This window comes from Garra rufa, chromosome 18 (genome assembly GCF_049309525.1).
Source record: "Garra rufa chromosome 18, GarRuf1.0, whole genome shotgun sequence".
In the NCBI taxonomy this organism is placed as follows: domain Eukaryota; kingdom Metazoa; phylum Chordata; class Actinopteri; order Cypriniformes; family Cyprinidae; genus Garra; species Garra rufa.
The window spans coordinates 12,912,796-12,940,143 of NC_133378.1; the positions used below are offsets into that span (position 1 = coordinate 12,912,796).

At 36.1% G+C, this 27,348-nt stretch overlaps 1 protein-coding gene across 1 annotated transcript in view; it reads right to left on the minus strand.

Moving 5' to 3' along the window:
- The window catches only part of utrn (utrophin), a 341,497-nt gene that overhangs the window by 308,453 nt on the left and 5,696 nt on the right, over positions 1–27,348 (minus strand). Inside the window, 1 exon segment of the mRNA XM_073822647.1 lies at positions 24,980–25,146. Within this exon segment, the coding sequence (XP_073678748.1) occupies positions 24,980–25,061 (82 nt within the window). The 5' untranslated portion in view covers positions 25,062–25,146.

A 27,348-nucleotide genomic window follows, 5' to 3' on the forward strand; every position in this document is an offset into this window, starting at 1 on the left:
TGAAGTGTGTGCATGTATGCCTACTTAACCATATTTTGGGGACAAAATTTCTATACTATTTCACCACAAATGCTCATTTTGCACTAGCACTGCGCTGCACATTAACATCTTCACGCATTACGTAATCATGTTGGAAAAGTCACGAGTGGTTAGTTCTTCGTCTGTGTACTTCGGTTCAAAATAGTATGGTAGGCCAAAAAACTAATTTTCTCCTCCAACATCAAAATCATTTGACATTGTTGTTTTACCTTTTTTTGTTTGACTTTCTTTGCACGTTCACTTTGTAAATAATGGGTCAGTACTTTCCAAATTTGGCCAGAAGTGAGCCAGATCTGACAGAACCTCCTTTTAGGCACATGCTCATTTATAAAAACAGCCTAAAAATAATGTAATTGAAGGTTTTAAGTTTGTGTGTGTGTGTGTGTGTGTGTGTGTGTGTGTGTGTGTGTGTGTGTGTGCGCGCGTGAGTGCGTGCGTTCGAGAGAGAGAGAGAGAGAGAGAGAGAGAGAGAGAGAGAGAGAGAGAGAGAGAGAGAGAGAGAGAGAGAGAGAGAGAGCAAGAGACAGAGAAGGCTCTTTCCTCCACTGAACAGCAACAGGTTAGGATATGTGAAATGATTTTCCAGTGGCTGTTCCACCAAAGCACATACCTTATTTTACAGTCATTGTCTCTAGATGTTCAGCTCACACACACTCCTTAACAGTTTTCCAGCACACACATACACACACACGCTCCATAATGACGGCTCTGAATATAGACTTTCCCTTTCTCAGCTCACCACACCCTCCTCAGATATTCACACACACGGGTGGTGACATCAGTCAGCGTGAGGGAATGCAGGAACTCTCTTCACTTCTCTCCTTTTCTTCTGGCCTTTCTTTCATGCCTCTTCTTTGGTTGAACTCTTATTAGCAGTGTTTAAGTCAAACATCAATGTCTACAATGCTCATACTTAGGGATGCACAGAAATTACAATTTTTGGCCGAAGCCAATTACCAAACACGGTTTTTCGTGTTTTTTTCCCCCATGTATTTTGCCAATTTTTTTCACCATTGCATAGATTAAATAGCGAAAATGTGCTTTTCACAGTTTTGTCTTGCTTTTCAAAAAAATAAGAATAATAATCTATTACAAAACAACAATTTAAAAATATTTACTTAACACTGAACATTTTGAACATTCCAGTAGACACCAACAAAGCACAATTTAACTCAAAATTAATAAGTTAGTAAAATAATATTCTTTGGCCAATATTCTAAGACCCTCTTCTTGAATCAGGCATGTGTTTTCAATGTACAAATAAATGCAGCCTTGCTGAGCAAATGAGAATGTTATAATAAATGTATTAATAGAGCTGTAGTAATGATTGTTATCATTATTTTTGTCTTATTTTTTATTTTATTTTACAGAACAACAGTAACAATGCTAACATTCATGAATGTTGACTTTTATTTTGGCGGAAACCCGCAAGAAGACCTCAGTACTACTTTTTGCTGACAGCAGCAGATTTATGAATGATTCTCATTATGCTGTTTTAGCACAGACTGTTTTTGTGCAGCGCTGTCAGAACATGGTTTTATGCTTTAAGGCTATTTCGAGATTTCAGTCATCATACAGTAACCAGCAACAACCACCCTTCTTATGGAAGACATGCGATGCGATACTAAACAGTCTCTCGATGTCGGTGCTTGTAATAATTTTTGCATGTTTCTCTGACAGTTTTAAATGCTTCCACACTGCCCACATGTTTGCTGCATTAGTGCGCGCCTCTATTATGATCGCGTCACGTCATTGTTCGGTATGATTTATTCGGCCAAACACTGAGAGAGATTTTTTTTGCTATTTTCGGCCAAATAGTTTTGCTAGACGAACATTTGGTGCATCCCTACTCATACTTAAAGGAGTAGTTCACTTTCAGAACAAAAATGTACAGATAATTTACTCACCCCCTTGTCATTTAGGATGTTCATGTCTTTCTTTCTTCAGTCGATAAGAAATTATGTTTCTTGAGGAAAACATTTCAGGATTTCTCTCCACATAATGAACTTCTATGGTGCCCACGAGTTTAAACTTCCAAAATGCAGTTGCAAAGGGCTATAAACGATACCAAAACGAACGGTTATTTTCAAAATAAACTCACTATTTATGTACTTTCTAACCTCAAACGCTTGTCTTGTCTATGTCTGCGCGAACTCTGTTCTTTCCAGTTCAAGTCAGTTAGGGTATGTCGAAAAACTCCCATCTTGTTTTCTTCCCCAACTTCAAAATCATTCTACAGTACATCACTGCAGAAGTACTGACCCAGTGCTTACAAAGTGAACATGCAAAGATCAAACGCCCTTTACAAAAAAAGGTAAAACAAAGATGTAGGACACTTTTGAAGTTGAAGAAGAAAACGAGATGGGAGTTTTTCAACATACCCTAACTGTATTGACCCAGATCACACAGACTACGCATGCGCATCGCAGCCGAAACAAGACGAGCATTTAAGGTTAAAAAGTATATAAATTGTCAATTTGTTTTGAAAATGACCAATCGGTTCACTAGATAAGATCCTTCTTCCTCGGCTGGCCTCGTTTAGCGCCATTTAAAGCTGCATTTTGGAAGTTCAAACTTGGGGGCACCATTGAAGTCCACTATATGGAGAGAAATCCTGAAATGTTTTCCTCAAAAAAACAATTTCTGTACGACTGAAGAAAGAAAGACATGAGCATCTTGGATGGCAAAGCGGTGAAGTAAATTATCTGTAAATTGTTGTTCTGGAAGTGAACTAATCCTAAAAAGTTCAGGGTTTTATCAATTAAGTATTCAACTTTAAAGCCTGTTAAACCAAGACATGGAGTTCAGTTTGAATGAACAGCAGTTAATGTGTCTGCTCAGTCTGACATTAACATTCACAGGTGTTTAATCTCTTTTCCATTGCACAGCGAATAAAACTTGTGTCTGGAGACACTGCTGTCTGGAGACGGTGCTGTTTAATTTGGTGGCACTCATGAACAGACTGTTTGCTAAACAACAGTGAATAACAGAGGAAGAACTCAAAACCGTCCCTCTTTCTCTGTCCTCTTGTATTGGTGCTGTTTGATAAACACGTGTGTTTCTCTCACAGTCAGATGAAGAATACCATTCTTTCTCAGAGCTCTGAGTGAGTCTACATTTTCCACACAGAGAAGTTTAGTGTGGACTACACACACACACACACACACACACACACACACACACACACACACACACACACACACACACACACACACACACACACACACACACACACACACACACACACACACACACACACACACACACACACACACACACACACACACACACACACACAGAGAGAGAGACCTAGGCCAGTTAAGATGGAGTTTAATGAGGCCCAAAACAATAGTCAAGCTATTTGGTGCTTCCTGCTTCTAATACTACTGTTTCTCATTCAGTAATATCCTGAATACATCCTGGTCACACACACAAGCCGGCCAATGACAGCAGCAGAACAGAGAGAGAGAGAGATGTGTGCGTAATGAGATCGCCTTGGGTGAATTTCCTTTATTTGCTTACACGGTTTTCCGCGGTTCAGGGTTTCAGGTGACACACAAACACATGGTGTCCATTTCACAAGAACAATCTCAGGTAATAAGGTCACTGAACTCGCAGTAGGGTGTCAAAAGCGCAGTCTCAGAGCAGAGCTATCCTTCACTGGGTCAATCTCGCCCTTTACGCAGCATGCTTGGCTAAACCCTCGAGTCAGACGGGTCAGAGCACACGCTGAGATATAAAGTCACACTGCAAACTTTCAACTCACATTGTGAAATATGAAGTCACAATTTGGAGGGGAAAAAATGCTCTTTTTTATTTTTACTCTAAGGCAGACACGAGTTTCTATACAATCCTGTTGTAATACACTCAAAACACTCTCTCCTTTACTAGTCAACAAATGGTCACTACTTTCACTTCCTCACTTTCACTTTTGCTGAATGCTGTAAACAGCTGTCAGCTGACAAAACACACCAGTATCATGACAGGATAGACTAGTCAGAGACGTCAAGCCTATAGAGCTCCCATAGTTCATTCAAACTGCCTGATGCACAGAATCATACGAAACTAGTTTGCAAAAAACACAAGCTGCAATCTGAAACACAACGGGATGCTAGAAGTAGCGCTTCTGAGGATCAAGGAAAAGTAATCACTGGCTTTGCAAAAGTTAGTGTTACTGAGTTAATATTCAAAATTAAATCTTTATTGCTGTCTATTTTTTGGCTTTGATCAACTTTATACCTGTACATTTAAATTGAAGCTCTGCTCACACCAATAACAACAATGATAGCAACAACAATAAAAACAAGTTTAAACTCTCAAATTGCAGTTTCAACGCTTGTCTTGTCTATGTCTGCGCGAACTCTGTTCTTTCAGTTTCAAGACAGTCAGGGTATGTTGAAAAACTCCCATCTCATTTTCTTTCCCAACTTTAAAATCGTCCTACATTGCCGCAGAAGTACTGACCCAGTGTTTACAAAGTGAACATGCAAAGAAGATCAAATGCCCTTTACAAAAAAAAAAAAAAAAAAAAAGGTAAAACAAAGATGTAGGACACTCTTAAAGTTAAAGAAAAAAACGAGATGGGAGTTTTTTGACATGACATGTGCATCGAAGCCGAGACAAGACGAGCATTTAAGGTTAAAAAGTATATAAATTGTCAATTTGTTTTGAAAATAACTGATCGTTTCGCTGGATAAGACCCTTCTTCCTCGGCTGGGATCATTTAGCGCCATTTAAAGCTGCATTTAAACTGCATTTTGGAAGTTTAAACTCGTGGGCACCATAGAAGTCCATTATATGGAGAGAAATCCTGAAATGTTTTCCTCAAAAAACAATTTCTTTACAACTGAAGAAAGAAAGACATGAACATCTTGGATCGCAAAGCGGTGAGTAAATTATCTGTAAATTTTTGTTCTGGAAGTGAACTAATCCTTTAAAGTTTAGGGGTTTATCAATTAAGTATTAACTTAAACTCGCAAAAAAAGGTTTAAATGCAGCTTCAAATGGCTCCAAACGATCCCAGCCCAGGAAAAGTGTCTTATCTAGCAAAATAATTGGTTATTTTCTAAAAAACATTGACCATTTATATACTTTTTTTTTTTACCTCAAATGCTCATCTTGTCTAGCTTTGCAAGGGTATGTCGATAAACTCCCATCTCATTTTCTACATCGCTGTTTTACCTTTTTTGTAAAGGCCGTTTGACCTTCTTTGCATGTTCACTTTGTAAATACTGGGTCGGTACTTCTGCAGCGATGTAGGGTGAATTTGAAGTTAAAGGAAAAAAATTAGATAGTTTTTCGACTTACCCTAACAGTATTGAACCAGAATACACAGAGTACGTGCAGAAGACGAGCATTTGAGGTTAAAATATATATAAACTGAATTTTTTCTTAAATAACCGATCGTTTCGCTAGATAAGATCCTTCTTCCTTGGCTGGGATTATTTAGAGCCCTTTGAAGCTGCATTTAAACTGCATTTCGCACCATAGAAGTCCACTATATGGAGAGAAATCCTGAAATGTTTTTTACGAATGAAAAAAGAAAGACATGAACATCTTGGATGACAAAGGGGGTGAGTACAATATCTTATACATATACATTTTTTTCTGGAAGTGAACTTTTCCTTTATAGGCTTGCAGCTGATGAACAAAAACATTGACAGCCAATCAGAATCTAACTTACTCTAAAGAGCAGCAGATGAGAAAACTGCAACGTGCACTTAAAATAAACATAACATTACTAATGCCATGGCAGGGTCAGACATTAGTGAGGGCTTGTGGAAAAAATGCCACCAAAATGAACAAAGATGCTCCATAAACTCAAGACAAAGGGGCAAAAATTGTCCCTGCGCAATTTAACAGCATATTACGGCTGTCACGATTAAAATGTGGAAATGCAGAATTACATTTAGATTTTCTGACATTGCATCAAATTTTATAAATGTTTTGTGCATTTAACCAATTAAATTTCTTTTTTTCGTGATCAACATTTTTGTTGTCTTTTCAAACAAACAAACAAAGAACAAGGGAAGCAACAGACATATCAATAATTTTACAATCTAAGAAAGAAAAAAAAACTTTATATGGTCATTCCTTTATATAATCTAACATTTTGGAAGCAAAACATTGCCATGCATCAATGGCAATTCATGGTTAATTCGTGCTATTGTACATTCACAAGTCACTATTTTAAGGAGACTATGAATCCAAAATGTTTTTGCACGCATGTGCGGAGTATACCAGTTTTGTATGACTGCCTTCTTTGCAGCTGTAAAACCAGCAAACAACATTTTCTTCTTTAGTGTACTTATACAGAAGTTAGAATTGTCATTAAGACATAAACCAGGATTAGGCACGTAGTCAACTTGTAGTAAAAAGGACAAAGCAGAATTTACATGAGACCATAGGCTGACAATAATTGGACATTCCCAAAACGTGGAGAAAAAGTACCTGAACTGAAGATACAGTGTTACAGATATGACAGTTGTAATTCGACTGCAGCTTCATTTTGAACCTCTTATAAGGAGTTATGTATGCTCTGTGGATGACTTTGAAATGGATTAGACGATGAGCCAAGTTTTTAGAAGTTAGGATTAGATTGAACCACACCCTGTCCCAGTCAACCGATAAGTCAAAATCTGTTAGTTCACAATTCCAGATAAATTTAATAGAAAGAGGCTTTGCAAAGTGATCATTAAGTTTATTATATATATTAAGGAAACAGATGGCCAACCAGAGGGCGGCATTTAAATGCATTTCTGTTGAACATAAGAATGCACTGTCCAATCAGAGGCCCTTAGAGTAGTAAGCATCCATAATAATAAGTGCCTCACACAGCTCCGGGAGGTGAATAAAGACCTCCTTCAGGCGTAATACATTGGCGGCGAATGCGCCGTGGAGAGACAACGGTCACGAATTAGAAGTACAAAACAAGGACTTGTAAAGGAAAATGTTGGAGGTTTTCGAAATAAACCAAGAGGAAAGGAAGTTAAGGAAACTTTGCTCCTGTAAACAAACATTGGTTTTCGCGAGACACGCCAGCGCATATGCAACACCAACATCCGACGTCATCTGCCTGGAGCTGCTTCCGGGTACGACTAGTTGATGCAAACTAGATTAAAGTGAATATTACTCTTTAAATATGGATATTTTTCTCACAAAAATGCATCAACTCACTACAGGAGGCCTTTATTCACTGCCTGGAGCCGTGTGAGGCGCTTTTTATTATGGATGGATGCACTTTATTGAACTTGTTTTGGACTGATGAAGAGAAACACTATGCCATTATAATGCAAGGAAAAATTTTATATAACTCCAATTAGATTCATCTGAAAGAAAAGCCATATACACCTAAGAAGCCTGGAGGGTGAGTTAATCACGGGCTATTTTTTTATTTTTGGGTGAACTAACCCTTTAAAGTTGGTTGGATTCTGATTGGTTATCAATCTGTCCATCTGTCTGTTTTTAGAGATGCTCCGATCAGCATTTTTGGGGCCGATCACCAATTACCGATCACCAAGATCATGATCTGCCGATTGCCGATCACTGCCGATCACAGAATGGCAGGGGAATGGGAAACTTTTATCTATAATCTAGCTGAGTTTGCACCATTTGTAGAAATTAAACTAACGCTAAATTAACTATATTGAAAAAAACTGTAGAAATAGGCTACAGTCAAGATCTTGAAGAACCACCAAGTTAGGGATGTGCCGATAGATGATAGTATATTATGATTATTATCCGTCAAAAAGGCACCTAACTTTAGCGATGCAGTGCAGAGAGTCGGTTCTAGGATGCTTCAGAAACTTGCCGTGGTATAAACACACACATAGAGTGGCCACGTCGCATTAACGCGCCGCATGGGGAAGAGATTTATTCATCATACAGTGTAGATAGATAAACTGATTATAACGGGAGTGTACCTCGCACTAGACTGGGCTACACTAGTTAGTGATGAAGTTCTTTGAAAATTTATATATTCTTTGCTTGTTATTTGTAGCTGCTTTTTAAGATGATGTAAGGATTATATTATCTAGCATTGCACAGTCATTAGGATAAAGGTAGTAAAATGTGGTTTAGGCTGAATTAAATATGATATATCAGAATCCGTCTGTATATAGGAAACATAAACATTCACCTCGGTAACATCTATATGCGTTAATTAGAATTACGATGCGATAAAATGGCGCTAAACATACGCACGTGAATTACACAGGCACCGTTTCTCCTCATTCTATATGAACTGATGACAACAATCAGACATACAGCGGTAACAGTATCGCAATATGACGGGTATAGAAAGATACATTCATTTACAAGCACGCACATTTACCACTCACTGAAGATAGCAGAGAATGAAACAGAAAGTAAACTTGAACTTCTCCGGCAAAACTACAGTCAGCGCTCTGTACACGCACAACTTAGTCACACGTCCAATAACAAGACTACCCGTAAAAAACGAATAAGGAATTTAGTACAGAGATTATTAAATAAATTAGCACGATAGTATCGTGTATCGGCGATCTCACAGGCTGACGATAGGACGATATGAAAATTGAGCAGATCGCCCAACACTAGTCTTTATCGGACACTTTGAAAAACTTCCAGACGGGAGAACTCATGTTGCCACTGGTAAGCTCCGCTCTGCTGTTGTTTACCTGTGCGCCGTGCATGCACGTGTGAAAAAGTCGCGCGAGTAATTTACGTCAAGTGATCTGCTTTTTTGATCAGCGCTTTTGGGGTTCACCGATCAAGCTATTTTACCCAATATCGTCCGATCATGATCGGTGGCCGATCAATCGGAGCATCACTAGTCTGTTTTTATTGTTCATCTGTAGGAAAATTATATAAGTAATTCCAATGATTAGTTTTCATTATAGTTGTGGTGTGAACTTCACTGTTCTTATAAAACTTTATAGTTGCAGTTATTCCTGTCGTCTTTGGTGTAAACAGGCCTTAAAGATTAAAAAAAATCTAGTAAATCTTACATTAATAGAATGTTTAACATTGAAACTGGCAGCAGAGATTGTTACGTCACCATAACTGTGACGAAAAACATGCAAACCAAATGATGATTGGTCTTTTGTGCATATATTTTGTCAATTCTTTCATATACTTGAACATCTATAGCCAGTTTTATAAATACAATGTCACGTTACGTTGACTCTTGTGCACAATAAACTCTTGCATGCTACGTATCACAGCAACAGAAATGACAACTCTGATACTAAACTAAAACATAAAACCAAACTTCCCTAAAATTTTAACAATTTTTATCGCAGTCTTGCATGCATTGGTATTTTCTTCAAGTAATGGAAATCTGATAATTCTGCTTCTTAACACCATGCAAAAACAAAACAGACAGAAGCTGGGAGTGTATATGTCACTCAGACCGTCTCTTCACGTCCAAGCAAGCAGGTAGTTTTTGAGTACAAGCAGCTCCAAACTGGACCAGACCATCCAGGCGGTCAGAAGCCTGGCTCTGCTGCAAGAAAAGGCGGTGGATCTGATAGACAGATCTGGCCATGAGCTCTGCTTATATAACACTTGGCTGCTGTAAAGAGACCCGTCTCACCTCGCTTTACAATACAGTGTGTGAGAGAGAGCAAGAATGTGAGTGTTTTTGGACAGGGACACAGATGAAAGAGAGAGAGACAGAGACGTGGAAGAAAAGACGTGTTAAACAGAGGAGTTCAGTGTGATGGGAGGGAATGAGAAGCTCTGTGTGTGTGTGTGTGTGTGTGTGTGTGTGTGTGTGTGTGTGTGTGTGTGTGTGTGTGTGTGTGTGTGTGTGTGTGTGTGTGTGTGTGTGTGTGTCAATGACTGATGCTGGTTAATGGCCCTGTGTGAGCGGGCAGAGCTGCCAACCTGTGCAGACAAATTAGTCCAGACAAATTAGAGTATAGAGAATGTGCCTACAGCAGAACTACATTACCCAGCATGCTACAGGAAAACAACATATACACTTCCATTCAAAAGTTTGGGGTCAGTAATATTTTCATTCAGCAAGGAAGCATTAAATTGTTCAAAAGAAGCAGTAAAGACCTTTGTAATGTTACAAACCATATATGTGACCCTGGACTACAAAACCAGTCATAAGGTAAAATTTTACAAAACTGAGATATATACATCATATGAAAGCTCAATAAATAAGCTTTCTATTGATGCGTAGTTTGTTAGGATAGAACAATATTTGGCCGAGATACATCTATTTGAAAATCTGGAATCTGAGGGTGCAAAAAAATCAAAATACTGAGAAAATCACCTTTAAAGTTGTCCAAATTAGGTTCTTAACAATGCATATTACTAATCAAAAATTACATTTTGATATATTTATAGTAGGAATTTTACAAACAATCTTCATGGAACATGATCTTTACTTAATTTCCTAATGATTTTTGGCATAAAAGAAAAATCTAAAATTTTGACCCATACAATGTATTTTTGGCTATTGCTACAAATATACCCCAGCGACTTAAGACTGGTTTTGTGGTCACAACCACAAAGCCCTAAGTAGCACAGATGTATTTGTAACAAGTGAAAGTGAAACAATTGCCAAAAATACACTGTATGGGTCAAAATTATCATTTTTTTTGTGCCAAAAATTATTAGGATATTAAACACAGATCATGTTCCATGAAGATATTATGTGCATTTTATACCATAAATATCAAAATTCACTTTTTGATTAGCAATATGCATTGCTAAGAACTTCATTTGGACAACTTTAAAGGCGATTTTCTCAATATTTAGATTTTTTTGCACCCTCAGATTCCAGATTTTCAAATAGTTGTATCTCAGCCAAATATTGTCCTATCCTAACAAACCATACATCAATGAGGCTTATTTATTCAGCTTTTAGGTGATTTATAAATCTCAATTTAAGGCGAGACACTGCAGGTGAATAGGGTTAAAAAAAAAAAAAAAAAAAAAAAAAAAAAAAAAACCTAACTATTAGTTATCACATTACTTACCCAGTTGATTGATTACATTGATAATTTTAATAATTTTTGTATTACAAGTTTTCTAAAATGTTAGGTTTTAATTTGCAAAATCAAAAAATTATTTTTTCATTTTACATATTAGAGTCAAACGTTTTTACAGAGGGGATTTTGGGTATCTCATTTCGTCACTCCATAATTTAGAAAAACTATATATTTGTTTACAATTTCGGGAGGAATAAAATGTTGTATAAAATCATGCAAATTATATATGAACAAATCCCTCTGTAAAAACCTTCAGGATATAAACAGGAATACAAATGTAAAGTTTGGTGTGTGTAAGTGTTACTGAAGTGGAGATTTATGGCTCAGTGTAGGAGAAAAAAACTCACTTTGAGAAAACGGCCTTTAAAGATATATATTGTAATTGAAATCTATTGACATAAAAAGATAAACTGCTATGAAAGAAACACTTAACAGTGTCTTTTGGGTGTTTTTTTCCACTAATCTGAAAAAAAAACCCTATATGTAAAACACAAAAAGCCCAAAATCTCAAACTTGACAGGTGCATGAAAAAACTGTTTTTTCCTGCAGTGTCTCCCCTTAAAAAGAATTGACCCTTTTGACTGGTTTTGTGGTCCAGGGACACATATATCACAATATTACTGGTTAAACTGTTTTTTAATCAAACAAACACAGTCTTGGTGAACATAAGAATCTTCTTTCATAAAATCTTACCAGTTTCAAACCTTTGAACACTGGTGGATAAACAAAAATCAGTATATGGATGGTGTCCAAAATGTTGATGACATGAAACAGCATTCACAAAGAAATAATTGTTCATATTTTGACATTTTTCACCGCCATAAAATATTCAGTGGGCAGTAACATAATAGCAAAAGGTCTGATCCACTTACTCCTACTCTAACACATTCTGACACCAGTGACTTAGCAAATTTGTGACCCTGGACCACAAAACCAGTCATAAAGGTACATTTATTTATTTTTTTTTTTTAATTAAGATTTATACACCATCTGAAAGCTGATAAATAAGCTTTCCATTGGTGCATGGTTTGTCAGGATAAGACAATATTCAGCCGAGATACAACTATTTGAAAATCTGGAATCTGAAGGTGCAAAAAAAAAAAATCGAAATATTATCAAAATCGCCATTAAAGTTGTCCAAATGAAGCTGAGCAATGCATATTACTAATCAAAAATTAAGTTTTAATAAATTTACAGTAGGAAAATTACAAAATATCTTCATGGAACATGATCTGTACTTAATATCCTAATGATTTTTGACATTAAAGAAAAATTTATAATTTTGACCCATACAATGTATTGTTCATAATGGCTACAAATCCAATTTATTACCCAAGAATTAGTAATCTAGTATCTTGTAATTATAAGTTGGGTTCTAGGTGGACTGATAAAACCTGTGCACCCTGACACAGGAAGTTGACTAAAGTGACTGAAGTGTTGATAATTAAACTAAAATCGGATCATGACAGTGGTTTTGACCCAGAAACCTAAAAACCTTTAGTCCCAAAACACACATTAAATACCATCATGTACAGATGAGCTGTTAATAGCCAAAGTATGACAGAAGTTGGCAAATTCAAAACTATCAAAAAAAAAAAAAAGTACCTGTAGTGCTACAACAACTTAAAAAAAATGACAACCTTGTACCTTCTTCACCCCTAAAAGTTTCAAAGTAGTACCTCAAAGGTAAATATAACTAGTCTGAGTTACTAATATGCACCTTTTAGGGGTATATAAAGTACAAAACTGTCCTTTGTTAGGGTACTGCCCCAGTGACAAGCTGTTATACCCCTAAATATACAACTTTTTGCTTTTTTGGGGGGCAGTTGCGTTTGAGGTTTACAGTTACTCAAGGACATTGACCTCCGTTTCACAACAGAGGAAAAGCTCTATAAATGAACTTGATGATTTGTTTGTTCCTCAGATATCAGCTTGATTAATGCTGATTTAGAACATAAAACTTCCATCTTTTGTTTTGATTGGCTCTTCCATGAGCTGTGAATTCACAGGATGCAGTTTTATGAGGACTTCCTGTTCTCTTAGGCTAGTAAAATCTTGACAGGAGCTTGTGTGTTTGTGCATGAGTAAGAAAGAGTGAGATATATATATAAGCTGCGAGCTGATACACACACCAGCCATGACCGAAACTTGAAAACTGATCCCTCTTCAGGAAGTACACAGAAGCAGGAAAGCATCAGGACCAACGGCGACATCGTAATCAGTCAGTTTATATCTAAAATTATTAGTGGTTGACCTTTATGGCTTTTTTGATGACCAATGATGATTTCTTAGAGAAGGGTGGTCGAAGAGACCAATAAAGCTAGTATATACAGTCAAGCCTGAAATTATTCATACCCCTGGAATTCTGACTTAAAGGTTGTATCAGCGATTTCTAGCCTAAAACATAAAGTGTCAATTTCAGCTGACCTTTCTTCACGATCCGCTCGCTGCCTGCCCCATAAATTGTCTGTGAAAAAAACGCGTCTCTCTGGTCAGCCTAGGGGTCCGAGATATGCCAAAAAAACAATCGGCACTACCAACCTTTCCACAGATAAACAAACAGTGTTCCAACCAATCAGCGTCAGGGGTTTGGTGTTGTGGACTTTCCTACTGGTGCAGGGATGTGAGGGAGGCGGAGCGAATGTCCACAACACCAAACCCCTGACGCTGATTGGTTGGAACACTGTTTGTTTATCTGTGGAAAGGTTGGTAGTGCCGATTGTTTTTTTGGCATATCTCGGACCCTAGGCTGACCAGAGAGACGCGTTTTTTTCACAGACAATTTATGGGGCAGGCAGCGAGCGGATCGTGAAGAAAGCTCAGCTGAATTTGACACTTTATGCTTCAGGCTAGAAATCGCTGACACAACCTTTAAAGTTACTTTTATTAAACCAGCAAGTTTTTTTTTTTTTTTTTGACCGGAAATGACACCGGCTTCTTCTAAAAGATAAGACTATGTACAAGAGGCATCGTGGAAAAAAAATATATATATTTGTCAGCTTTTATTTACATTTGAACAAAAAGTGGATTTTAATGCATGCATAACAATAAAATTAAATATTTGTTTTATATAATATTTACTAGAATACAAAAAAATAAATGTAAAATGATTTAAACTTGATTGTAAATAAAATAATTCAAAAACTTGTTTAAATTGATGTATACAGTAGTCAACATTTGAAGTGGATCAAAAAGGTTAATCGAAGTTGTCTTAAGACAAGAACAGGAATTGTTTTGGTTTTAGGACAACTTTGATGAAAGATTTTGATCCACTTCAAATGTTGACTACTGTAATATAGCATTTGCATAAGTTTTTATTGTTTACCATTTATTTTGTTTTACAGTTCTGTCTAATCATTTATTCGAAAGGACCGTTAAACAGAAGCAGTAAACTAATAATAATGAAGAAAATTATGAGCCAATGGCGATAATTAAAAATGACAAATATTCACCAACCACTAAACATTGTGTCTATTAGTTTACGGTCTTTGTTTAATAGTCCCACCTAATAAAAACGAGAGACAAATGCTGTAATACTTTTTAACATATAAAGGAAGGAAGGAAAGGAAAGGGGGTGAGTGAGGCCAAGTATGGTGACCCATACAAGGAATTTGTGCTCTGCATTTAACCCATCCAAGTGCACACACACAGTAGTGAACACACACACACCGTGAACACCAGTGTTGGGCAGTAGCGTCGCTACAAGTAGTGACGCTACTAGCTTAACTACATTTCTCAGTAGCGTGGTGGTAGCGTCGCTGTTTTCTGAATCAAATAGCTTTTCAGTAGCTAAGCTATTATTTTGATCAAGTAACGCGGTAGCGTCAACAAAAGCTACAAGCTATATATTGTTCTATACTTTAAGCTCAAATCGGAAATATAACTGCTACGGATCACTGATCCTGGGTCAGTAAGCGACGCCACCGCCACTAAACCTCGTGATGCCATTGGCTCATTAAACTGTCAGTCAAACCGTATTATTCCTCCCGCCTCTCTCGTGAATGAAGTGCGGCACGCAGTTTGAGAGATAGGGCCGATTGCAGAACAGCAGAACCATACGTCACAGCAGTCACACGGCAGCAGCGCCGCGGCAGCAGGCTCAGCCGGTAGTGGGCGGAGTCTCCGTCTCAGATCGAAAGTGTGTGAAAATAATGATCAACTTATATTTTTTTGTTTTCCTTTTCTTTTTTAATGTTGTTTCTTTATAACGTGTTGTATGTTATTTGAAAAAATAAATAATAAAATAATACAATTAATGATAAACACCAGAAATTGCACTACTTATCTTTGTGAAGTGTTTCAAAGCTGTTAATGTTAAGTCAGTATTTAATTTAAAGTTAAAGTTTTTAATTGAAAAAAATATGTCTATACATATTTATAATATATGTGTGTGTTCGCACCTGTTTAAATTATATATGCATTTAATCGCGCCTATTTAAATTATATATACGTGTGTAAAATTTTTGTTGTCTTAAAAGATAAACAGTATAAACTGAGTACAAACCTTAAACAAAAAACAAAACAAAACCTGAGCAATAGAACGTTTTTATTTATATAGTTAAACTATATATTTTTTATTTAATCATTTCAGTATTAACCAGTTTTTAGTACATAATACCATGTACTATACACTATACGCATCATTAACTGGATTTTCCAAAAAAAAAAAAATTTACAAAATTAAACTAAAGTTATAGCACAGAAGGTACACATTTGACAGCAATCATAACCACACATTACTCAACTTAATTAGGTTAAACCTTAAAAAATAAATCAAAACTCTTTAAACATGCAGTTAATCCTGAGGCATGTTTTGTCCACACACTCTTTAAGGAAAATGTCCATATCATCCTTAAATTCAAAGTGACTCTTTGGCCAGCAGACTCTCATCATTTGTTTCTGCCATTCTAAAAGTTCATTATGTTGCTGCACACAAAGAACTTATTTGCTGCACATGAAATATAACGTGGATAACACACACACACACACACACACACACACACACACACACACACACACACACACACACACACACACACACACACACACACACACACACACACACACACACACATATATATATATATATATATATATATATATATATATATATATTATTATTATTATTTTCAGGTTACACATTGATTATTTATAACTTAAACCCCTTTCTCTACTCCGTCCGTTGGTCGCGCGTATCCGCCATGTTTGTAGTTTATACTTTTTATGCGTGTTTGTAGTTCTAATCGAATCCTTGTTCACCGCGTAATGTGATGTGGGCAATATAATAGCAGTTAGAGTGCGCATTGATCCGCATATCGTATTCTTAAGTTAAGTAGCAGACCATCTGGAAATCTTTGGAATACTTTAAACATACTACGATTTGGGACATACTAATTCTATTTGCGAATAGTATTTAGCAGCAGGAGACTCCGCCCACAACCGGCTGAGCCTGCTGCTGCCGTGTGACTGCTGTGACGTATGGTTCTGCTGTTCTGCAATCAGTCATTGTTGAAACCTCGTGATGCCATTGGCTCATTAAACTGTCAGTCAAACCGTATTATTCCTCCCGCCTCTCTCGTGAATGAAGTGCGGCACGCAGTTTGAAGCATCTCAGCGTGTTTGCAGACTTGAGGTAAATAAAGAAGTGTTGATTGAAAGTACATTTATAAAGGCTAATGTTTTTTTTTTTTTTTTTTGCATTCGAAGATATGAGAAAAGTGTGTCTTAGTCTAGCACTGGTTGTCGAGACTTTTGTTGTCGATATTTTAGCTAAATGTCAGAAAAAAACTGAGCGCCCACATAGCAACAGAAAACTGTATAATCTGCAATGCTAGTGATGGGCGCCTTGATTTTAGTATTTGAAGCAGGCTAGTGCTCTGGGAAGATCTCAAACTCAGAAGTACAAGATGGGCAGAGAGTGGGTGTCAAATTCATGGCGAAAGGCAAAATATTTCGGTTCGTTAGTAAAAACAAACAAACAAAAAACGACCAGGTTCCATAGCAAAATAAGAATGAAACCGTGTTCTAGTCTAAACGAATTATAATAATCTTTGCTAATATTCTGAATACTTCAAACTGCTTTGGACTTTGCAGTAGCAAATTATGCCTTTACTATGACCAACATGACAGAATATGATATTCAGCTGTTTGGTCGCGCTGGTGTCTTACGTGTCTTACGCGCACACTATGTTCATTTGAAAAATAAAACACAGTCACCCAAAAGTTACACTAGTCAATTTAAATAGTGTGTATAACATGCAGTTCAGCATGACCACCGGTCCTGTGGCACATTTTTGCTCATCATGATATTTTCCGTCGACGTGCATGAAGTACAAAGCTTACCCAATGCATAATAATTTTGCTTCAAATACATTGCAGATATGGAAACATTTGTATTTGTGGCAAGATAGTCTACATAAGCCCATCTTTACTTTCACATTTAATTTGTTTTGGATTGTTTAGGCAAATTTATTTATTTATTTATTTCATCATTGTTCTGTTCTGAATAAGATTAAAGTTAAAGGATTTGTTGTGGAGTGAGGGAAATAATGTCATAACATTATGCTGTAGGCCTGTTTATTTCAGAATATAATAAAATGTGACCCTGGACCACAAAACCAGTCTTAAGTCGCTGGGGTATATTTGTAGCAATAGCCAAAAATACATTGTATGGGTCAAAATTATTGATTTTTCTTTTATGTCAAAAATCATTAGGAAATTAAGTAAAGATCAAGTTACATTAAGATTTTTTGTAAAATTCCTACTGTAAACCTATCAAAATGTAATTTTTGATTAGTAATATGCATTTTTAAGAACTTAATTTGGGCAACTTTAAAGGTGATTTTCTCAGTATTTTGATTTTTTTGCACCCTTAGATTCCAGATTTTCAAATAGATGTATCTCGGCCAAATATTGTCCTATCCTAACAAACTATACATCAATAGAAAGCTTATTTATTGAGCTGTATGTATATATGTATATATCTCAGTTTTGTAAAATTTAACCTTATGACTGGTTTTGTGGTCCAGGGTCACAAATGTGACTTATAGGCCTAGCCGCTGTGACCTGTCGGTTAAATTTTTACGTTAATGCATTTTACCTTCTGCAAACGAAAATAGCCGCTTGATTCGGTTATATATTCTTACTGTCAGTTAACAAATTTACAATAGAATTTAGCTTTGCTTCCCAGATAGTAACAGAGTCTGGGCCAAATCTGGCTTACATTCCACACTTGTCTTTTATTCACAGTCTTGACTGCAAAAGTTTGTGATTTGTTTTTATTTTTGTATTTGTTATGTACTATAGATTCTGACAATTAAAAAAATCAGGCTCCTGTATTCATGAAATCAATCACTATCTTTGTTCAAACACGGCAGTAAATTAAAGTGCTGTTTTTGTGCGGTCTGTCATATTTTAGTAGCTATATACAACAAATCTACAGCGCTTCCTTTAGGCTATTTATTACGAAGCTGTCAACACTGTAAACTCTGACGACATGCAATCAGTTGACGAACACCCATCCATATATAGACTATGTTATTCAATAATATGTATAAAATTATTTTATTTACAAATTTTGTGTTTTCCCTGTTTTATTCGTTTAATATTGTGAGACTGGTGCCATTGCTTTTTTGTTTTTATTTTTTTCAAGAAAGAATTCAACCCCCCAGAATATGAGATAAATCCAGCCCTGTACATGATACAGATTTTTGTTGCCAAATTGGTTTGGAAGAGTGGTTGAATAAACAATTAAACTGAACTTGCATGCCTGTATGACTGACAATTTAATTGATCACTGAGAGAGCACTGACTTTGTATGATGTTGGTTCAATAGAAAAATGAAATTTTAAAAAATAGCTTAGATGTAGTGAACTACTTTTGCCATGATGCTGTAGCTTAGCTTGCTACATTACCAAAGGCTGTAGCTTTAGTGTAGTTAAGCTTCATTTAATGAAGAGTAACTGTTAGCTTAGCTCACTACATTTTCCAAGTAGCTTGCCCATCACTGGTGAACACACACCCGGAGCAGTGGGCAGCCATTGCTGCGGCGCCCGGGGAGCAGTTTGGGGGATCGGTGCCTTGCTCAAGGGACTCACCTCAGTCGTGGTATTGAGGGTGGAGAGAGTGCTGTACAATCCCTGCCGGACCTGAGACTCGAACCTGCAACCTTTGGGTTACAAGTCCGAATCTCTAACCATTAGGCCACGGCTGCCCCCATATGCTTTCAGCATTCAGCAAATATGCATTTATATAAAGTCTTTGAATATATAATAAACGTACACAGAACATTAATAATAATACGAGTTTATATTTCAATTTTAGTAAATACCACATAAAATAAATAATATATTTCTTTGCAGAAATGATTGTGTATGTCTTATTTACCATCTTTAAAGTGAGACACTGCAGGTGAACAGGGTAAAAAAAAAAACACAACTAATAGTTATCGCCTTACCAAGTCGATTGATTACATTGATAATTGCAAACATTTTTTGTATTACAAGTTTTCTAAAATGTTTAAATATGCAAATGAGGCATTATTTAATTAAATATGCGCTCATTTGCATACATTTCTAGTATACAAATCTAAACACTGGATGAAGTCAGTTTCCAAATTCATGTTTAATTTTTTGGGTACATTAGAGTCAAATGTTTTTACAGAGGGAATGTTGAGCATCTCATTTTGTTACTCCAAAATTCAGAAAACGCTTAGAACAGGCAAAAAACTGTATTTTTTTGCAATTCTGGGGGGAATAAAATGTTGTATATAATCAAGCAAATTATATATGAACAAATCCCTCTGTAGAATATAGACAGGAATGAAAATTTAAAGTTTGGTGTGTGTAAGTGCTCCTGAAGTGGAGATTTATGGCTCAGTGTAGAAGAAAAAACTCATTTTGAGAAAACTGCCTTTAAAAATATGTCTTGTAATTGAAATCTATTGACACAAATAGATAAAGTGCTATTAAAGAAACACTTAACAGTGTCTTTTGGATGTTTTCTTTCCAGTAGTCTGACAAAACACTTTATGAAAAACCACAAAAGCCCAAAATCTCAAACTTGACAGGTGCATGAAAAAAAAAATAAAAAAGCAGCATGGATATATTTGTAGCAATAGCCAAAAATACATTGCATGGGTCAAAATGATCGATTTTATGCCAAAAATCATTAGGATATTAAGTATCATGTTCCATAAGTATATTTTGTAAATTTCCTATCGTGAACATATCAAAACTTAATTTTTGATTAGCAATATGCATTGCTAAGAATTTCATTTAGACAACTTTAAAGGCAATTTTTCAATATTTTGATTTTTTTTTTTTTTTTGCACCCTCAGATTCCAGATTTTCAAATAGTTGTATCTCACCCAAATATAAAGCCTATTTGTTCAGCTTTCAGATGATTTATACATCTCAATTTCAAAAAAATGAACCCATATGACTGGTTTTGTGGTCCAGGGTTACATATATTGGTTTTATATTGAACACCAGCCGCCCTGCTTTCTAAAATATTGGCAATAATAATCAAACCATGTGGATCAACCTGGCCACGTCGGATCACATCCAACATCTTCACCCATTAGTAGGTGCTGCATGCCAATGCTGCTCATTTGCATAAAGTTAAATATGTGGCAGGACACACCTTCATCACGTTGTCAATTATTGCCGTCACTCACGTTGCTGGAAATCACCAGCTATCACTGCAAATGATTGACTACTGAACTGCTTGCCTTGTTACTGTAAGTCAGCATATGTGTGTGAGCAATGTCATACAAACACAAAACCTATCACATTGCTCACTCACCAGCCAGAGAGGTCACTGACTTCAAGCTCACATCCGTCATCTTTACACATGATATCATTTCCTTCACATACACATATATAGTAAAGTATGCTCAGTACATGCAAAGTAAACACTGGTGACAATCCCACAGTTCACTGAACTACAGTTAATCATTATTCCTCCACAGAACACATTAACAAGACTTTCAGAGTTCAAACTGACCTGAGGGGTTTTATTAAAAGTCTCCCCATAACAAAAATCACATGATTCTGTTAATATTCCAAAACAAAACAAACAAAACAAAGCCTGCGGTTGCAGACCTACTTTAGCTGGTGACTGAAAACACGTGACCATGTCTCTCTCTAGTCTCTACAACATTTTCCCTGGCAGCTCCAACCCAAGAAATCGTAACTTTTGCCCGTTACTAAGAGACCGGAATCCTTACAGAAAGAAAGGCATTGTGGTCTGGAAAGACAAGCGCTGTAAATCCACAGCCACAGTGGAATTCCAACATTCCCAGAGAGAGAGAGAGACAGAAAGAGAGATACCTGACAGGAGAGCACAGCCTGAACGTGCTAACAACTACCCAACAGAGCTCAACACAGACGTCCTGCGCTGTTCTCTTCATTCCTGTGTTTAACTCAGCTGTATATGGAAGCCTGTTTCCACCAATGAATTAATATTAAAGGCATTTGCATGAGAATTGCAAGGTATAAACTTACAATTGTTAGTTATGAAGCCAGAATTGTGGGATATAAAGTCACTACTGTGAGAAATGAAGTCAGAATAAACTCAAATTCAATTCAATTTTTTTTTTTTTTTGCAATTCCAAGTTTACATCTTGCAAATTCTAACATTTTCCCACAATTTTAAGATATTAACTTGCTATTGCAAGTTAAAGTCCAACTCTGAGATAAAATAAATAAATAAATAAATATATTCTTGGAAATCATGAGTTTAACTCTTGCAATTCTGACTTTTTCTTACAATTGACTATTTTTTTCCTTTGCTTTTCTTTATATCTCGTCATTCTTAATTTTTTTCTTGCAATTCTGACTTTCTCAGAATTACGAGTTTACATATTGCTATTCTGAATTTGTCCTGGCAATTCTGATGTCTCTGAGAATTTTATATCTCGCAATTTCAAGTTATAAAATCCAACTCTGAGGAAAAAATGACTATTTTAGTACAATTATGAGTTTATATCTCACAATTTTTACTTTGTAACTCGCAATTGTTATAATGTTGCAATATTTATGGCGATTTTGTTGCACAATATAAACTAAGTCAGAACTGCAATATAAAAAGAATTGCTATAAAAAAGGTCAGAATTTTATTTTTTCTCAGAATTGCAAGTTTAAATCTTGCAGTTCTGATTTTGTTCCACAATTCTGACTTTTTTTTTTTTTTTTCAAAATTCTGATTAGTTTTCTCCGAATTTTAAGATTTTAACTCAAAAGTGCGACTTATAAGGTCCAACTCTGAGGAAAATTAGAAGTTTACATCTTGCAATTCTAACTTTTTTCCTTAAAAAATGACTATTTTATTACAATTATGAGTTTATATCTAACAATGTTTAACTCGTAACTCGCAATTGTGTGTTATAAATTTGCAATATCTATTGTGATTTTGTTAACCCTCAAAGACCGAGACAGCCGGCGGCGGCTAAAAATAACTATTGTTCTTAAATGTTTAATAACTTTTGAACCGCTTATCCAATTTGAATGCTTTAAAAAGTATCGTAAAGTACAGAGTCTACTCTTTTCAGTGATATCGCATTGTCTCATTTGGATATTCAGAGGCTCCGTGGTAAGCGTGATTACGTCATCACATTTCCTCAGCACTGATTCGTCAGATGAAATCAATATGTTTTGGTCCTCTGAGCCAAACAGGAACGATTGTTGATGCTTAGTCCCACCCCTGTGCCCCGATTGGATCAAACTGTCATCTATTCAACCAATAAACATAGGTTTTGGTCTTTTGAACCACCGATTAGTATGTTTCTTTGCAGATCTGAACAGACGCAAAGTGAAAGCAAAGTGCGTCTTGCATGCATGAAAACAAACGCAAAATAACACATTTGCATGACAGCATTCTTTGAAAATGTACAGAAATACTCACGACAGAGCCCTTTGACGTAAAACAAACCAAAAACAAGGATGAAACAGCAGTAGATATCGGATAAAGCACTGGAATGTGGGTTTTCGGTCACTAGGCGATGTCCCGGTAAAATAGATTCCGACGCAGACTACAGCCAGCAGATCCATCTATTTGGTTGTTATTTTATGTGACTAATTATTATATAGTTTTTAAAGATTATTTGTACTATTTTTTCGGTTGCACTCTGTATATTTCTCTCTCATTTTGTGTGTAGTTTGTGAATAATTTGGTTTATTTTTTTGTTGCACAAGACAATTTGTGCAATTTTTCTTGTGCTACTTTCTACACTATTTGTGTTTATTGTTCATCTTTTGGATTAAGAATATATTTATCTGAAAAAGTAAATTATTTTTACTGTGTTTTGCTATTATTTAACACTGTTTCTGCGATGACTTTACTCCTGAAATGTTTTTGGACAGGTCTATATTGTCAATAAACGAAATGGGCCTGTTTTTCACTGAAAAGCGCCTAAATAATATTGTAATAATTGGCTATAACTTGCTTGGGGAATGTTATATATAGACAAAATTTTATTTGGAAGTGTAAAACACCTAAATACAAATTTTTAAAGAAAAAAATCCAAACTTCAGAAGTTTTTGTTTGAGTACACAGTAAAAAACACCCAATTGTTGGTAGCGTTTTTTCCTAAAATTCTGGAAATTCACTAATTTTTAGAGAAAACAAAAGGAAATTTGTCATTTTAAATTAGCTACACATAAAGTTCAAGTTCTTATGTTTATAATGATATATGACAATTGATGCTGACTGCTAGAATAGGTCTGAAAAAACAAAGAAATATACAGGTGCCTCAGGTGCCCCAAAAATGTTCTAGGTCTTTAAGGGTTAAACTAAGTCAGAATTGCGATATAAAAATAATTGCTATAAACAAGACAGAATTGTGAGTAAAAAGTCAGAATTTATTTATTTTTTCTCAGAATTACAAGTTTAAATCTTGCAGTTCTGACTTTGCTTTCACAATTCTGACTTTTTTCCTCGCAATTCTGACGTCTTTTCTCAGAATTTTAAGATATTAACTCAAAAGTGGGAGTTATGAATTACAAATCTGAGGGAAAATATGTGCAAATCTTGCAATTCTAACTTTTTTCCTCGCAATTGCAAGTTTATATCTTGTAATTCATATTTTTGCTCACAATTCTGACTTTTTTCTCAGAATTACGAGTTTACATCTTGAAATTCTGACATTTGTCCTCGCAATTCGTCTCTTCTAAAAACTGAGTTATAAACTCCCAATTTCTAGCTATAAAATCCACCTGTTTTATTACAACTGTGAGTGTATACCTAACAATTTTTACCTCGTAACTCGCAATTGTGTGTTATAATGTTGCAATATCTATTGCGATTTTGTTAAACTAAGTCAGAATTGCGACATAAAAAGAATTTGCTATAAAAAAAGTCAGAATTGTGAGTAAAAATTGTTGTAAGATCACGTTTGGTTCTACGTTATCACATCCTGCACAGCTACACAAGCATTTCCATTTCCATGAGTGAATGTTGAAATGTTAAACACTGTGATTTACTCACAGTTCATTTCACTGTTAATCTCCATTGGGAAACTCTCATTTAGTATGTGGAAGTCAAGCAAATGAGGTCAAAGTTTAGGTTTTGTCTCGGTCTGCCTGTTAATATCACTCAGCTCAACTGAGGCCCAATGTGGCTTTTCATTACAGACACTTTAGGACTCCAGGAAAACAACATTAGCCCATTTGTGTTAGCTTTGTGGTCATCTATGATTATGTAAATGTACAAAAAAAGTTGACAAAGTGGTAGAACGAGTTCTACTAATGTCTGACAATCAGCAAGTGTAATTTTAAGCAGTGTATCATGTTTTGGCATTTAAAACCTGTCCAATAAATCATACTTTCATGAAATGTTCTGCTTAATTTGATATTTTGTTATCTAACGCAGTGACATTCAGAAATGTCAGAATAAGAATCACACACTATAAACAAACCAACCCAGATATAGCAAAACAGCAGCCATCTCATCCTTACCTGATCTCCATTTGATGATGTCCGTGAATTCGCTGTTTTCTCCGGCCTCAGAGGCCTCTGACATTGTGCCCACGGTAGCCATATTCCTTCTCAGGAGTCACGGGTACGTCTGACACGCTGAAGTAGAAATCCGGCTCTCCTTTACATATACAACCCACTGCAAATCCCTGCAATAGAGCATATCCTATCAGCCTGAGCTCATGACAGATAGCTATGGCCAACTCTTTGAAATCCAATACTAGTATATTGTTGTCACATGGCCTTATTATGTTACATGTTTAATTCAGAAGGTAGCATGCAGTCAACCTCAGAAAAGTCACATTTCTATGTGGTTTCCAATCTGATCTCAATTTCACATTTATGCACTTTTCAGGAAATGTAGTAGACCATTCAATGCATGCAGAACATCCACTCACTGTCTTACATAGTGCATGTTACCACGAAAGAGGGGGGCAACCATGTGACCTCAGTTTTTTTGAACAACTGCAAAGCTTTGTAGGAAAGCTGGAAAGAGCAGAGCAGGGAGAGGCCATGCTGTTTCTTGTTGAATCAGTTGAAACTGTTTCAACATGGGCGTATGAACTCTTCTAGGTCATTTGGAAAATGCAAAGAGGAGTGAACGTAGTTTTGAGAATCTGTTCAGAAATCCACCAAGCTGGTCTGTGAAGAACTGTTGGACTGTTCACATGGTAAACTGCAGTGATGTTATGACTCTGAGTGAATGTGGACTGGTGTGGCGTGAGCCAGAGATATTTGACTGGAGGGGGTTGTTGTTGAATTCTACTGCATTATGAATTCAGGCACAAGAAAGAAAACAAACATGATTTCATTAATGGAAAACAGCTTTCTCATGCAATTGTGAGCTACTTTGATTCTCTCCGCCAACAACAGCTTGTTCTGAAAATTGTAAATCTAATATGGTTTCAGATTCTGATTTGTGCCAATTGATCCTTCGCAAACAGCTTGATTGACAGGCGACCTGACCAATCATAACACTGAACTTAAAAAATGGTGTGTACTGACAACTTTCACAGTTGAAATAAAATACAATCTGATGTTCATTCATGTTTGTTTCGTTGTTTAGGTAAATTAGAAAACGATAATTTCACGTGTTGAATATTCTAATAAGGGAATACAGCGATCTGACACAACATTAAAAAGCCACAAAACTATACATTTTTTGAATTTAAAAAACTTAAAAACTGACATTTTAAAGCTGACAACTTGTTTCATACCAGAAGTTACCGGCTCGGTCTTGTCTGTCGGCTTGTTGTCAGTTTCCTCTTTGCTCTGAGATGCATTTTTCACAGTGTGAGAACATCGTGTGTAGTGCGAGAGCAGCATTCTTTGTCGAACACAGCAACTGTAACTTTTTGTGAAGGGTCAATTCAAACTTTTATTCTACTCCTAATTCTGTTTCTGACAGCATTTAAATTGAAATCTAAATTCTAAATTTGAATTGACCATATGCACAGATTATGGATTCCTTGTTTATTTTCGATCATTTCCGGTCAACTGTACTGTGCCGAAATAGGAGTGTACTTTGCTCATTTTCTCGACATTATCTTTTCACAACCGAAGAAAAGTTTTGTTTGTCTAAGAGGGCCAAACATCCATGTCTACCGTTTCAAGAATGACAAGCGTGAGTAAATCGGCTAAATATGCGTTTTTATATATGCAAGTTTATTTATTTTAATGACTTTCTGAACTTGCATTACTATGTACTTCAGTGCAGTAAAAGTTCTACAATTTATTATTCTAGCAATTTTATAAAAAATTCAAAAACAAGACGTCTTGAAAAAAAATCTAGGGAGTTAAAATGGCAGCTGCAGCCAGTGATTGATCCTCTGCTGCCATCTTCTGGTTATTTGGGGAATTTCAAGTAATTTTTACCTTAAAAAGACATTGTTTTCTGTGAAAAGACATTTTTTTCCATGTAGTCTTTATGAATGAAAAGTTAAAGGAACACTCTACTTTTTTCGGAAATAGGCTAATTGGACGTAGCAGGCGCAGCAATATCACGCAGCCCCTGAAATTAGTTTCCAGCTAGGTAACTTCAAATGTGACCGGCGTGATATTACTCCGCCTGCTTCGGCCATATTACGGCAGCAAACTTCCTTGACTATTACACCGGAATGGAAGTGTAGTTCCTAATCTTATCGGCCTAGAAATTCGCAGCTTTACATTTTCCGCCGGTCTTAGTACACGATATAACTACAGAAGAGTCAAGTTTTAAATAGGACAAATATCGCAACTCGTTGGCCATTTTTGAACGCGATGCTATTGGTCTAATAGGATTCAATGATCTATGCTAAGCTATGCTAAAAGTGATATCGCCAGAACAGGAGAACGGCTGAATGGATTTCAAA